The sequence below is a fragment of the Podarcis muralis genome, chromosome 8 (assembly GCF_964188315.1).
Source record: "Podarcis muralis chromosome 8, rPodMur119.hap1.1, whole genome shotgun sequence".
Taxonomy (NCBI): domain Eukaryota; kingdom Metazoa; phylum Chordata; class Lepidosauria; order Squamata; family Lacertidae; genus Podarcis; species Podarcis muralis.
Window position 1 is genome coordinate 86,548,800 of NC_135662.1, and position 15,917 is coordinate 86,564,716.

A 15,917-nucleotide genomic window follows, 5' to 3' on the forward strand; every position below is an offset into this window, starting at 1 on the left:
TCACACATACTGAAACATGATTGAACTACACAATACAGGTAAAAAGAAAAAAAACGTGTGGTCTGTGTTTGCTTCCACACCCTAGCATGAAGCCAGACACAGTGAATGGATTTGACTATGTGCCACAACTTATTTACTTACAAGTCTGATATAAAAAAGGTAAAGGTAAAGGAACCCCTAACCATTAGGTCCAGTCGTGACCGACTCTGGGGTTGCGGCGCTCATCTCATTTTATTGGCCGAGGGAGCCAGCGTACAGCTTCTGGGTCATGTGGCCAGCATGACTAAGCCACTTCTGGCGAACCAGAGCAGTGCATGGAAACACCGTTTACCTTCCCGCCGGAGCTGTACCTATATATCTACTTGCACTTTGACATGCTTTCGAACTGCTAGGTTGGCAGGAGCAGGGACCGAGCAATGGGAGCTCACCCCGTCGCGATATACAAGTCTGATATACATATAAGACTACTTCTACAACCTCAGTGGTGACATACTTAATGCCAAGATGGAGGCTAGGAACTGTCTTTTCTGCCAGGCACATTAAACAGTTGTTGTCATTCTGTGTCCAAATATTGGATCAATATCGAAACTGGTCTTTTCTCTTCAGTGCCCTCCCCCCCAGCTCCACTGAGTGCAAATGAGGACCTTTAAGTATCATCAGCCCTGAGCCAGTAAGTGCTAAAGTCAATGAGGTCATCAGTACAGACGAGTAATTGCCATCACCAGATTCCCCCAAACTAGTAAGAGATTGGTTTGGGTAACTCTCCTTTCAGGTCTTGGGCTGCTCACTATACGATCCTTATGCTTTCTAACCTACATAGCACTTGCCAGTTGTGGCACATTTAAAAAGACTGGCTGGGGTCAAAATACAGCCAGTCTTTAATTATTGAATGCCTAGCAGATGAGAAAGCTCCTGTCATTCATCCTCTCATTCGGCCAATTTAGCAACAAGAACGAAATACTACCATTCAGCCCCAACTGGGAACTGATGGATCCTGCCTTGTTTGAAGCTAGAAGGAGAAGGCCAGATACTGCCATGCCAAACAGAGGTCTAGAGAATGGTGCCACCATGCCCATCCCAACTGTCCACATAGGCAGCACTGAGAACATGCTGCACAATTTACACCTCCAAAAGATTAAAGTAAAAGCATCTTCTGTAAAGTTCAAAGATACACATAAAAAGGTTGCATCCACATTACACATGACCTCCTACATTAAAACAATGGGTTAAGCATTGCATCCAATGCTCAATTAAATACCAACAATTTGATCAGTGAAATTCAATCCTCACTGTTATATGAAACAGGGAAACTCTAGATCTGAACCATGATGTCAAAGTACTTTGTACAATGTTCTTCAACATGAACCACAATTAGCCTACTCAGACTTCTGCAAGATCTCTAGTATATCCTAGATTAAAATCATTTTAGACCTAGTGAAACCATATCATATTATTTTAAATCCAGGTAGCTAAAACGCAGTACTGGTGAAAAATGATACATTATACTCCAATAATTGAATGTTGTAGTTGACCATTCTTGATTTAAAAGGAAAGAAAGAAGGGGACTATGATTATAAAGTAGAAGCACCAGCACATTGCTCCCATCCCATGTCATTAAATGAGAAGAAAATAATTATCTTCCTCATTTACTATATTATTTAATGTTCAAGCTACTTATGCTGGAAAGCTGAAATACAATCGTACTTTAGATCCCGAACACCCTGGAACTCGGACGTTTTGGCTCCCGAATGCCGCAAACCCGGAAGTGATTGTTCCGGTTTGTAAACATTCTTTTGGAACCCAAATGTCTGATGGGGGTTCTGAGACTTCTGATTGGCTGCAGAAGCTTCCTGCATCCAATCAGAAGCAACAATTTGGTTTTCAAACATTTTGGAAGTCAAACAAACTTCCGGAACGGATTCTGTTCGACTTCCAAGGTACGACTGTACAACCTGGGAGTAAGCCCTATTGAACTCAGTAGCATACACCTCTGCCATACAGAAAGAAGTGCACCTCCTCAATGACATAATAAAAACGTCGGCACATTCCACACCCACTCATAAGATTAAATGAGCAATATATATACCCATCTTACTTTATTCAATTTCATGTTCCCACTATTCAAATTCCAAAGCTTAAATCCTAAGCACTCTTACCTGAGAGAAAGTCACACTGAATTCAAGAGGACTCACATCTGGGTAGATATGGCTAGGATTGAACTGGAAATCTCAAAATGCAATGGAGAAAATAGACTATACCTGCAACAGGTAGTTTAGCCTCAGCTGTTTACTATATATAAAGAAGATGATTATTCATGAATCTAGATGGAAAATTAACTAAAGACTGAAAAATTAAAAGGCAGGTATATATGCTGTATAAAAGGTTGTATTGCAATGTCACTTAAAGGTAAAGAACTACAGAGTGTACCGCACATGTAAATACAGAGAACAAACCTTACCTCTTCACCATTAGCCATCTCAGAATGAAAATTGTTTCCACTGTTGCCTGTAAAAGGCACAGCAGGTTTCTCACTGCCAAGAATATTGTCTACCATCTGAACACTGGGTGTCAGGAAGGCAAACTCATTCTTCCTGGTCTCAGAAGACAGACACAGCTGGTAGGAATAGGGTAAAGTCCCATCTTCAAAGTTGGGTGGGAAGATGGCACCATTCTTGGAATGGGGAACAGGACCAAAGCACTGTAGGAACCTGGGATGCCCTGATTGACGGAGCTTCATTGTAACGGCCAGAATCACAGTCAAGAGGAACAAGAAGGAGATCACAGCTAAGGCCAGCACCAAGTAGAACTGCAGGTCAGACTGATACTCCGAGCTGCTGGGTTGGCTCTTCATTTCCGGAAGGGCCTCCTGGAAGTTCTCAGCAAACACCAGGTTCAGAGTCATGGTGGCCGAGAGAGACGGCTGCCCGTTATCCTTCACCATAATGACCAGTCTCTGTTTCACAGCGTCTCTCTCCACAAAGGCCCTGGCTGTCCTGATCTCTCCAGTATGAGAACCAACCGTGAAGAGTGCCGGCTCAGTGGCCTGAGTGAGGTGGTAGGAGAGCCAGGCGTTGTGTCCAGAATCTGCATCCACGGCCACCACCTTGGTGACAAGATAATCTGCCTCGGCCGAACGAGGCACCATCTCAAACAAGGCTGAGCCCTTGGCTTCTTGTGAGGGGGACAGGATACGAGGGCTGTTATCATTTCGATCGAGAACAAACACCCTGACGGTCACATTGCTGCTGAGAGGGGGAGAACCCCCATCTTGGGCCTTCACTTGCAGCCGGAACTCTCTGAATTGTTCATAGTCAAAGGATCTCTGGGCATAGACGGTGCCGGTCTCAGAATTAATGGAGATATAGGAGATGGGAAGCTCCTCAATGTTGCTGTTGAGGATGGAGTATGTGATCCGTGAGTTCTGGTCCATATCAGGATCAGAGGCTTTGATGGTGAAAATGGAGGCACCTGAAGGATTGTTTTCTGGCACATAGATAACATATGAAGATTTCTGAAATGTAGGGGCATTATCATTGATATCAGATATCTGTAGTGAGATTGTTTTGTGTGTGGAAAGAGGTGGAGTTCCTTTGTCAGTGGCTGTGATTGTAATATTGTATGCAGGAGCTATTTCTCTGTCCAAAGGGCTGACTGTCAGAAGTTTGTAGAAATTGTTAGATGAGGACATAATCTTGAAGGGCAGATCACTGTTTAAATAGCAGGTAACTTTTCCATTATCACCAGCATCTTTGTCATTTACATTGATCAGAGCAATTAAGGTTCCAGATGGTGAATCTTCAGGAACTGGGCTGAACATGGAGGTTAAGGTCACATCTGGGGCATTATCATTCTCATCAAGTACCCTTATCTCAATATTGGAATGAGTTGCCAATCCTCCACCATCTTTTGCAGCAACCGTCATAGTATATTCATCGTTCTCCTCAAAATCCAGTCGCTCCAAGAGGGTGATTATGCCACCAATGGGATCTAGACTGAATTTCTCTTGGGAAGTTGCTGGTATGTTGCTGAAATAATACCTGATTTGGGCATATGAACCTTCATCATCATCAGAGGCTATGACCTGGAGCACCGTGCATCCAATAGGAGCATTTTCACTCAAACTGACCTTGTACACCTCTTGAGTGAAAATGGGAGGGTTGTCATTGGCATCGGTGATATTAATCCGTATCTGGGCTGTTCCAGTTTTCCTAGGCTCACCCCCATCCATTGTGGTAAGTACTAAGTGAAGGGTCTGCTCTTTTTCCCGATCCAAAGATTTCTGCAACACCAATTCAGCATATTTATTTCCATCCTTTCTCTCTCTAACTTCCAAAATGAAGTACTGATTGGAGCTCAGCTGGTAATCCTGGAGAGAGTTCATCCCAATGTCAGGATCTTCCGCCTTCCCAAGGAGAAATCGAGTGCCTAGTAAAGTGGATTCAAGTATCTCTAAACTGATATTGCTATTCAGGAACTGGGGTGCATTATCATTAACATCCTGGATTTCTACTGTGACATGGAAAACATTCAGTGGGTTTTCTACTACAACTTCAAACTGAACAAAGCAAAGTGGATTTTTGCCACATATCCCCTCCCTATCAATCCTGTCATTTACATAGAGGTTTCCATTCTCTGCATTGATACTGAAATGCTGCATTTTAGCCACAGACACAGTGTGCAGATTGCGATGTTTTAGTTCTTTGGTGCTCAGTCCCAGGTCCTTGGCGAGGTTCCCCACAACGGAACCCTTTGCCATCTCCTCAGGGGTTGAATAATGAATCTGCTCTGATGCAGCCCAACAGGTAAAAGACAATAGAGAGAGAAGCAGTACTTGCCTTGTGAGTGCCCTGCCATTCCCTGGGTGCCTTCTCTCCATCTGGCTGGTTCTCTCAAAAACAGGCTGCTTCCTTTTCTCAGTTTCCTATGCTTAAGCTCTCACAGTGATGAAGGAAACAACATGAGGTATCGCTGAGGAAGAATAAACTGCCCTTGTTCTCATATGTGTGCAAAGCAAAAGAGATTTTTCCTTCTCTGCAAGAGTCCCCTGTCTCTGTGCTCTTCAGCTGGCCTTATCTGAATAGCAGTGATGGGAGTTACTGCAGTCTAGGAAACATCAGTGGATCTCTATCCTCTCTCTGGCTGTCATACTGGCCAACACTGACACTTGGAGGACAACTCAAGGAACTGCAAGGAAAACCATGTTCACCATAACAGAAAGATGGAACTGAAAGAATGTACATGTTTCCACAATGTGAACTTTATCTTTATCCAATTGCAAGTGGGGCATTTGAAAATGCTTTTCCTTGTTTCACCTTTGTTTAGCATATTTATTACTTATTACTTTTATTGTCCACACCTTCAGCAACAAAGGCTTCCAGAGTGGGGTACAGGTCCAAAAAAGCAATATAAATAAAACAAAAATAAAACAAACTACACTCATAATAGAGACCAACTGACTTTGTTATTGGTATGAGCTTTCATGTGCATGCACACTTCTTCTTCGTGCATGCACACGAAAGCTCATACCAATAACAAACTTAGTTGGTCTCTAAGGTGCTATTGGAAGGAATTTTTTTATTTTGTTTCAACTACGGCAGACCAATACGGCTACCTACCTGTAACTACACTCATAATGTTTGGTTATGAATAGATTTCATTTATTTTCTAACTGGCCTCAATCCAGCTCCCTTTCAAAATGGGATAGGTGGCTCTGGCAGATTTTCATTATTCCCCTTACACATACTTGTAAAAGAAGCACAAACTATCCCTTTTTAAATGCAGTGGAAGGCCCTTTGAGATACTAGGTGTGGATAAACTTCTGGATAATTCCCCCCCACTTCACTCAGTTCCCTTCAGCAACAAAGTGAAGTATGGGCTCTCTTTTCCCTGCTACCCTTCTCAGTAACCTCAGTTCAGGGTAGATGTGGGCAGAGATGGCAGAGTTTTGCAGACATATTCAAAGGAAGATTCCTCTTTTGCCTTCCTTGTCAATAATGGGTGTAGCTTCTTCATGCACTAGGACTTTGACTGAGGAGGCTGCAGCTCCCAGAGGAGGCCAGTGGCTCTCTTCAAGGTCTTCAGCAAAGGGATCAGAAGACAGCAGAGGAACACAGAGGCTAGAGCCACTCTCAGCGGCTTTTTAGATAGTACTGTGAAAATTGAGATTGCATCTGGGACTGTAGTTTCGCTTACATGAAGATGATACTCATGTCCACTTTTTATTGCTAATATGGTGACATTGTTAATATATATAATTGTGGAATGTTCTAGTGTACAGTTATAACCAGTATATTTAACGTTCCCCCACCATATTACATATCTGTGTTGCACAAATAAACTGTGCCATTAATTTGAAGCAGAGAATTGAATCCTGTCATGGTAAACAGTGTGGGGTGGTTTCATGGTTTGAGAGTTCCTTTATCACCAGTAGTTTCTGATCCTTGGTGATACTTCCAAGTAAAGAGCCTTCCTCCATTTCCTCGGGGAAAAAGTGGCGAATCTTCAAGGAGTGGTAATGACTTGCCAATGTTAACAGATAAAAGAGACAGACTGATAAAAGATTTGTAAGTCTAAGGTGTTAGAAGGGAGATCTTAAGATTCTGAGGTATAAATTGGACCAATGTGAGCAATTTTGTTAGCAGGTTTTATTGAAAATATGCCACCGTGGTCTTTAGGAGGTAGTTTGCTTTGGGTGGTGGGGATAGATTGAGTTGTAACTTCCTGTCAACAGCTAAAACAGTCCTGCGTGGCACCCCCATGCAATTTCAGCGAACAAAGAAACTCTCTTTGCTGCTCCTAAGACAAATCATAGAAATGCAAACGGGCCTTGTGCCATGTTCAGACATATTCAACAAAAGCCTGACATTCTTTATAAAGTTATCTAACTCCATCCAGAACTGAAAGATTTTCATTGCTCTCATAGCTTCTCTTATTCATATTGCAGAAAGTTTTTTTAAAAATCATACAAAATATAAGGATGATAAATATACAATTACATATGGCTTGAGCTAACTGGAGGCAACTATAGGAGGACACACATCAAAACTACTCCCCTCCCACTGTTGGGACTTTGCAGAGTTATGTGGCCACTGCCAGATCCACAGCCCTGCTGTTCACATTAGCCATGGCAGAATATGGGGATCCAAAATGACCTGGTCCGAGTCTGTTGCATGACTGCAGCAAGACTGGCTCAGGATACAGCAGTTACTGGGCCAGCTCAGCCATGCCCCTGCCCTCAGAATGCCCCATTTGGGGCTCTCCATTGGTTCCTGCACATCTAGCAGGTAGAAGGTGATGTCAGCTGAGCCGAGAGAGCCAGGCAGGGGGACCTCTCTGCCTAATCCAACCCCGTTCCCTAGCTCAGTGGAAATGGGGGTTGGATTGCTTTGTGTATCACCACTGGCTTATTAAAATACCTGTCTGACTTCTTTAGACTCTCAGATGATGCCAAATATTATTGCTCAAAATGTGAAATAAATTTGCCTTGTTATAATATCCTACTTGAGAGTCCCATGGACTGCAAAAAGATCAAACCTATCCATTCTGAAGGAAATCAGCCCTGAGTGCTCACTGGAAGGACAGATCGTGAAGCTGAGGCTCCAGTACATTGGCCACCTCATGAGAAGAGAAGACTCCCTGGAAAAGACCCTGATGCTGGGAAAGATGGAGGGCGCAAGGAGAAGGGGACGACAGAGGACGAGATGGTTGGACAGTGTTCTCGAAGCTACCAGCATGAGTTTGACCAAACTGCGGGAGGCAGTGGAAGACAGGAGTGCCTGGCATGCTCTGGTCCATGGGGTCACGAAGAGTCGGACACGACTAAACGACCAAACAACAACAACAACAACAATATCCTACTACACTAATATTTAACACACCATTGTTTTCTATATGATGAAATTCTGGGAGACTGAACCAAGGGAAGGGAAAGGGCAGGGAGCCATTCCCCACTGGCAGAGACAATACTTGGCTATTATATGGCACTTCGGAGTGTTAGGCCAGTGTTATTTATTGCACTGGTATTACAGATCTGCAGCTGAGAATGAGAAAAAGTGACATGCCTAATGAGGGCAAACGTATATGTGGCTTTAAATGTTTTATTACATTGAATGAGAATGCATTCTTAATGGAAATAGATGTCACTGGGCGAGCAGGATCATGACCACGGGTGCAGAGACAGTATCAATGGGACCATTCTTCTTCTCAGTGCAGATAACGAAGTGGGTTAGGATTTTTCTTGCAACCCTACTCCTGCTGTCCCATCCACGGGATCTATTTTCATTTTTAAATGCAATAAATCATTTAATGTCACCAAAGTTTGTGGCAAGAGCCAAAATTCATATTACAGATTTCATGCCTTTCAGCTCACACACTTGGCCAATAAACTAGATGAGTTCTTACTTAGTATACAGGTTTAATTCCTGATACCTCCATTTTTTAAAAACATCTAATAAAACTAGGCTGAGAAACACCTGAGCTGTTACCTACTGCTCATAAGGCTGGATAATACTAATTAGATAGATTATTGACCCTGTTTAGTAAACACACAACTGATTTATCCATATGATGAAAGACATATACGATTTCAGATACAGAATTAGAGGGCAGTAAATCAAAGTTCAAATATTTTGGGAAGCCTGGATTTCCCACAGAGACTATTATTTGAGAACTTAATAACCTTTCCAAGAGGCAAGAAGGTCAAGAAAGAAGCTCCGAAAGAAGCATTCAATTTAAACAAGATAACCATCACAATCATGCAAAAATTGCTGAACAAGAAAATATATGAATATCTCAAATATTTGTCTCATGGTTGCTCTTTAAGCGCTTAAGCTCTTGTGGGACAAGCTGTTTACAATTCTCCTATTTCTACACGCATTTGCTTGTGACAGAAACAACCACGTATACAAAAAGTAAACTATGTGAACTCCCAAACCTCATTTTATCTGAAGAGAACAAGTATAAATGAGAGAATATGTCTACAGTTCCATTTCTTCAGAACAAGTGCAAAACAAATAATATAAATGGCATTAATGTCTAACTGAAAATATAAAGTGAAAAACCTTTTATTTGACAGCAAGACTTCACCTGTATATTGGCTGAATCCCCATTACTGTTTGCAATCTCTTCAGCAATGAGAAAGGGATCATTTATCTCACAGGGCTGGTGGCTGGTCATAGTATTGGAAATATTTCCCTTTGGAAATCCGAAATTGCTCTTCCTAGAGTCTGTAGTGAGAGAAACCTCCTGGCAGTAGGAGTGCAGAAATGCTCGGACTCCGTCAATCCCCACAAACTGTGAAACTGGAACTCCACTAAACTTCTCAGTTCCAGACTGTGAATATCTCCACCTATGAAGTTTAACTGCCAGTAATACAAGGAGGAAAGTGAAGAACAAGCAGGAGACAAAAGCCACTGCAAGGACCAGGTAGAAGGTGAGGTCAGACGGAGGCTCTACAGGAGCTGAGATGCTGCTAAGGTCTGACAGGATTGCAGGGATGGTGTCAGCCAGCACCACAGTCAGAGTGGATGAAGCAGAGAGAGGTGGCTGCCCATTGTCCTTCACCAAAACCACCAGGCTTTGCTTGAGGGCATCTTTCTCCAGAAGGAAGCGGGCCGTCCTGATCTCTCCTGTGTGGAGCCCCAGAGTGAAGAGCCCTGGCTCGGTGGCCTTGATCAGCTGGTAGGAGAGCCAGGCATTCTGGCCAGAGTCCGCATCCACCGCCACCACCTTAGTGACCAGGTAGCCTGGCTCAGAGGAGCGAGGGGCCAGCTCTATCCCCGTGGAGCCGTCAGTGGGAGGGGAGGGGTACAGGATTTGGGGAGCATTGTCATTCTGGTCCAGGATGAAGAGAGTCACTGAGACGTTGGAGCTGAGTGATGGAGATCCTCCATCCTGGGCCTTGACCAGGAACTTAATCTCCCTCATCTCCTCATAATCAAAAGAGATCAGGCCATAGACAATCCCAGTCTCAGAGTTAATGGAGAGGAAGGAAGATACTGGGGAGTCACTGATGTTGTGCTCAATGATGGAATAAGTGACTCTGGAGTTCTCTCCACAGTCTGGATCATCAGCCTTCAGGGAAAATATGGAGGCCCCTCTTGGGTTGTTCTCCATTAAATAAGAAGTATAAACGGACTGCAGGAAGTGTGGAGGGTTGTCGTTTGTGTCTAAAATCTCAAGTGGAATAACAATTGATGTGGAAAGTGGAGGGGTCCCGTGATCCGTGACTGTGACAGTGATGTTGTAGGCTGCCACCTGCTCTCTGTCCAAGGCTCTTGCTGTCACCAAACTGTAGTAGTTGCCATAGGCTTTTGTCAGTAGGAAGGGGAGGTTGCTGGGGATAGAGCATGTGACTTCTGCATTCTCTGCCGAATCCTCATCTTGCACATTCAAAAGGGCTATTGCAGTTGCTGGTGGAGAGTTCTCAGGGATGGAGCTGATAAGTGAAGTTATTTCCAGTTTGGGTGCATTGTCATTTACATCAGTAACAAATACCATGACAGTTGATCTGTCCAACAGACCTCCACCATCACGGACCTGGACCTCAATTTCATGAAGAGCAGAGTCCTCATAATCTAAACTTCCTATGAGAGTTAGTGCACCTGTGTGTTTATCTAAGTGGAATATCTGGGAAGCCTTTTCCGTGATTTCTGCAAACGAAAATGTCATTTCTTTGTTGGTCCCTTCATCCAGATCAGTAGCTTTTAATGTAACCACAATGGTTCCTAGAGGTAAATCCTCCCTTGCGCTCACTTCATAGATGCGTTGGCTAAAAATGGGTGCATTGTCATTCGCATCCAAGACTGTAATGTGCAGCTGTGCAGTGCCACTCCTGACTGGATCACCACCATCATATGCGGTGAAGATAAGATTATGAACTGCTTCTTTTTCATGGTCCAGAGGTCTTTCCAACACAATTTTTCCATATTGTTTGCCCTTAACTGATGTTTGGAGAATCAAAGAAAAATGGTGATTGCTGCTGAGTTTGTACCCCTGCAGAGAATTGTTTCCTAAATCAGGATCTTGAGCTTCCAAGAGGGGAAACTGGGACCCCAATGCTGCATTCTCGCTGATATTTATCACTAGCTTCTCTGACGGGAAGGTGGGCGCATGGTCATTGATATCTGTGACTTCCACTTCAACTCCATAAATTTTCATTGAATCTTCAACTATAATCTCAAAATTCAAAATACATTTCTCTTCCTGACCACAGATCTCCTCTCTGTCTATTCTCTTTGTGGTGTGCAAATGGCCACTCTTATAATTCAAAGCAAAATACTGAGTCCTACCTGGGGAAACAATGCGAATTCCACGATCTGAGAGCTCCTTTGCATCCAGTCCAAGATCCCTTGCAATATTCCCCACCAAAAAGCCTCTCTCAGTTTCTTCAGGAATGGAGTACTGGATCTGTCTGGTGATGGCTTGGCAGATGTTAGCAAACAGAAATAAAAAGAAAACTCTCCTTTTGCAAGCTTGGGCATACTTTGCTGTTGCCATTCCTGGTCTGATATGAAGCTGTTGAGGAGATCTGTGATTCAGGATGACGGAGGGTTGCCAGAAAGGGTCTTGCAGCTGAAATTCCCAACGCAAAATGTTCACTGAAACTCTGATCTCTCAGCATTTTCTGAGCTGAGCAGCTCATCTGGGAAGGCTGAATTTCTCAGTGTATTTCTTAGCCTTGGTTGGTCAACAGCGACACTCAGAGTCACAGCCAGGAACTGCACACACTACATTTTTTGTTTCGATTCTCATTGTATATCCAACTCCATGTATATATATATATATTTAAAAATAATGAGAAATATTTAAATACAATGCACAAATTAATTACTAACTTGTTTTATCACTGAATGTCATGCTCGTGTTTCCTTGCTCTATCAATTTAATGCATTTATTTGCGTCAATACACAAGACATATAATAGGATCACAGATTTGGAAGGCACCACGAAGGTGATCTAGTCCAATCCCCCGCAATTCAGGAATCTTTTTGTCCCACATGGGGCTCAAACCCACATCCCTGAGATTAAGAGTCTCATACTCTACTGGCTGAGCTATCCCACATAAGCTGGAATGCTGCTGATGTGCACACTGTTTCACAGATAAACAAAACCAAGTGATTATTTATTTTAATTTATCATGAAACACCAAGTTATCCCTTGTAAGTGTAGAAGTGGGTTTTTATTCTCTAGAAAAGGAGAGAGCCCCAACAACCAACAAGTCAGTTAAACCTCCCTTGGTAAGATTAAATTTTCTACATAGGTATGTAATGTGCAGCTCCACAGTTACCGCATAAACAACTATGGAAATTTGTACATAGGAATCCTAATGTTAGATGAAAATCATGAAAATCGTATATTTTTATGCATTTTTCCTAGCTCTTAGAACATTGACTCCTAAATATAAAAATATTAGTTTTATTCTTATAAGGAGCAATGCTGTTTCTGAAAGCAAAGCTTACCTGCTCACCAACCTCCTCTTTGGCATTGGCATCCCCACAGTTGCCATCCACAAGAACCACCTGAGAGCTATCATTGCATAGCAAGTTTTCTGCCACCTGGATATGGGGTTTGGGGAAAGATATCTGCTCTTTCCTCATCTCTGACGATAGACAGAGTTGGTAGGAATAAGGTAAAGTTCCTTCTTCATAGTTTGGTGGAAATATGACCTGCGCCTTAGAAAAAGCATTAGGTTCAAAGCATTGGAATAATTTGGGATTTCCTGATTGTCGAAGTTTCATGACAATGACCAGTATCACCGTCAGGAGGAACAAAAATGAGATCAATGCCAAAGCCAGCACCAAGTAAAACTGGAGGTCAGAATGATGCTCTGTGTCACTGGATTGCCTAGTCATTTCCGGAAGTGCCTCTTGGAAGTTCTCTGCAACCACGAGGTTGAGGACCACAGTAGCTGAGAGTGGAGCCTTCCCATTGTCCTTCACCAAGATGACCAGCTTCTGTTTCACAGCATCTTTCTCCAGAAGGGCTCGTGACGTCCTGATCTCTCCCGTGTGGGTCCCAATGGTGAAGAGGGCCGGCTCCGTGGCCTGCAGCACTTGGTAGGAGAGCCAGGCATTGTGCCCAGAGTCCGCGTCCACAGCCACCACTTTGGTCACTAGGTAGCCTGGCTCTGCCGAGTGAGGAACCATCTCAAACAAGGCAGAGCCCTCAACACCCGGGACAGGATACAGAACGCGAGGACTGTTATCGTTCTGATCCAAAATGTACACCCACACGGTGGCGTTGTTGCTGAGAGAGGGAGAGCCGCCATCTTGGGCCTTCACTTGGATCTGAAACTCCCTGAACTGCTCATAGTCAAAGGAGCGCTGTGCATAGATAGTTCCCGTCTCAGAGTTGATGGAGACGTAAGAGGAGAGAGGCAGCTCCTCCATGTTGCTGTTGAGGATGGAGTAAGTGATACGTGAGTTGCGGTCCAGATCCGGGTCTGAGGCTTTGATGGCAAAAATGGAGGCACCTGAGGGATTGTTTTCAGGTACAAAGACACTGTAGGTTGATTTTTCAAAGGCAGGGGGGTTGTCATTGATATCTGAAATCTGCAGGAAGATGGTTTTGTTGGAGGAGAGAGGGGGGCTACCTTTGTCGGTGGCCGCGATTGTGATGTTGTATCCTGAGGTTTTTTCTCTGTCCAGGGGACTGTCTGTGTGGATTTTGTAGTTATTCTTAGATATTGATGCTATTTTAAATGGTACATTACCTTGTAGATGGCATGTAATTTTTCCATTTTCTCCAGAATCCCTATCCTTTACGTTGATGAGAGCAATTACTGTTCCAGAAACAGAGTCTTCAGGAATTGGACTAGATAAGGAGGCTAAAATGATTTCTGGGGCATTGTCATTCTCATCTATAATCTTTATATCAACATTACAGTGAGCTACTAATCCTCCTCCATCTCTTGCTTCTATTGCCATAGTGTACTTCTCTGTTTCCTCAAAGTCAAGAGATTCCTTAATTGTAATTGTTCCACTTTGTGGATCTAGTTCAAATATTTGGTGGGCTGTTTCTGGGATGTTATTAAAAATATAACTAATATGTGCATTTAGACCTTCATCCCTATCAGAGGCTTTTACTTGGAGTATTGGGGTCCCCAGAGGGGAATTTTCCCTCAGGCTAACTGTATAAACCTGTTGAGTGAAGACTGGTGGGTTATCATTGGCATCTGTGACGTTAATCCATATCTGGGCAGTCCCAGTCTTTCTGGGCTCACCCCCATCCAAGGCCGTAAGGATCAACTGAAGGGAGTGCTCACTTTCCCGATCCAAAGATTTCTGCAACACCAATTCTGCATATTTATGGCCATCTTCTCTCTGTTGAATCTCTACAGTGAAATAGTGATTTGAACTTAGTTGGTAATTTTGGAGAGAATTAATCCCAATATCAGGATCTTGAGCTTTCCCAAGGAGAAATCTGGCACCTGGCAATGTGGATTCAATTATTTGAAGCCCAATTTTGCCCTTTATGAATTGTGGGGTGTTATCATTAATGTCCTGAATTGCTACACTTACATGGAAAACGTTCAATGGCTTTTCCACCACAGCTTCAAAATCTATAAGGCAGTGTGTGCTCTCTCTACACATCCCCTCACGATCTATCCTTTCATTCACATACAAGTTTCCATTTTCAGCATTGATAGTGAAATATGGCTTTTTACCTTCAGAAATGATATGCAGGTTTCTGCTCTTCAGTTCTCTGGCATTTAGTCCCAGATCCTTGGCAAGGTTTCCCACCAAAGACCCCTTTGCCATCTCCTCAGGGATGGAATAGTGAACCTCTTCCAAAACTGCTCCACAGAACAAAGATGAAAATATCAGAAGTGTAATATGCCTTCCTGATGTTTGAAAGCTCTCTCCATGAAGGATTCCTCTCATCTTCATTTTCCTCTTCTCTTTGATGAGCACAGGATTTCAGATTTCCACCAAGACAGGAGATTTTATTTTGCCCAGTAAAAAAAAGAACTGGATCCTTTGGCTTAATTTGTATATGCTGCAGTGTTTTCTGTTTTTTCAGCTGAAACGTTTGTTCCAGCGTCTGCTGGTATTCCCGATGTGCAGTTTGGGACAAAGAGATCTCTCTGCAGAAAGCATCAGTGGAACTTCAGCTGCCCTTGGATTGCCGCCTTGTCCAACAGTGACACTGTGAGTCTGAAGCAGAGAACTGCAATCTTTTCCCAGTGATTTTTCTCTCTTAATTCATGACATAGCATGGTGGTATTTATATTTAATGACTCAAACTATGTTCTGATACAGGATATTTGAACCCTCTTCTGTTATAAAGTAGAACTATTTGTGTTTTGTTTGTGTTATCTTTTCACTAGTATAACAGGTAAAAAAAATCAACTTCAAAGGAGTATTTGCAGTAAAGAACAAGCAATAAAAACATAGTATAGATTCATTTCCTCAATTTAAAGCACTTACAATTTTTACCAAGAATATCAATCTGTAAACCTCTTTATGAGAAAAATTGAACTTCTCTAGTGGATTTCTCTATGAAGTGTTACGGTGTATAAAGAAAAAGACGATGGGAGAATTGAGGAAATTATTTTATTCAAGGTTTTAAAAACCTCCAAGGAAGGAGAGATAGAATGATGGAATCTTAAGAGTTGGAAGTGACCCCAGGGGTCATCTAGTCCAACCCCCGGCAATGCAGGAATCTAAGCTAAAGCATCCATGGCAGATGGCCATCCAACCTCTGTTTATAAATTGAATTAAGTGCAATTCAAGTGTTCAATGTGCTTTAAGTGTCTTCAGCTGGTGTAGTGTAAAAAACAGAATAGTAATGCAGTTTGTGTCTTGCATTTGGTATGAACTCAGCAGGTTCCCTTAAGTAAGCCACACTTCCCTCAAGGCTCTTCCTGCAGTATGGGAATAATTGCACTAATACTATATAATATTATGCATTGTAAG

General features: G+C 42.9%; 1 protein-coding gene and 2 pseudogenes across 14 annotated transcripts in view; all 3 read right to left on the reverse strand.

Moving 5' to 3' along the window:
- The window catches only part of LOC114601412 (protocadherin gamma-A5), a 315,625-nt gene that overhangs the window by 93,089 nt on the left and 206,619 nt on the right, over positions 1 to 15,917 (reverse strand). Inside the window, exon 1 of one of the 14 annotated variants that reach the window (XM_077933484.1) lies at positions 2,459 to 2,677. The exons of the other annotated variants lie outside the window; for them this stretch is intronic. Coding sequence (XP_077789610.1) covers positions 2,459 to 2,554 — 96 coding nt within the window. The 5' untranslated portion in view covers positions 2,555 to 2,677. Of the gene's footprint in view, positions 1 to 2,458; positions 2,678 to 15,917 lie in introns of those variants that run through there. 14 annotated transcript variants of the gene reach the window in all.
- LOC144328756 (protocadherin gamma-A4 pseudogene) lies at positions 5,568 to 12,088 on the reverse strand (annotated as a pseudogene).
- LOC144328778 (protocadherin gamma-B5 pseudogene) lies at positions 12,372 to 15,175 on the reverse strand (annotated as a pseudogene).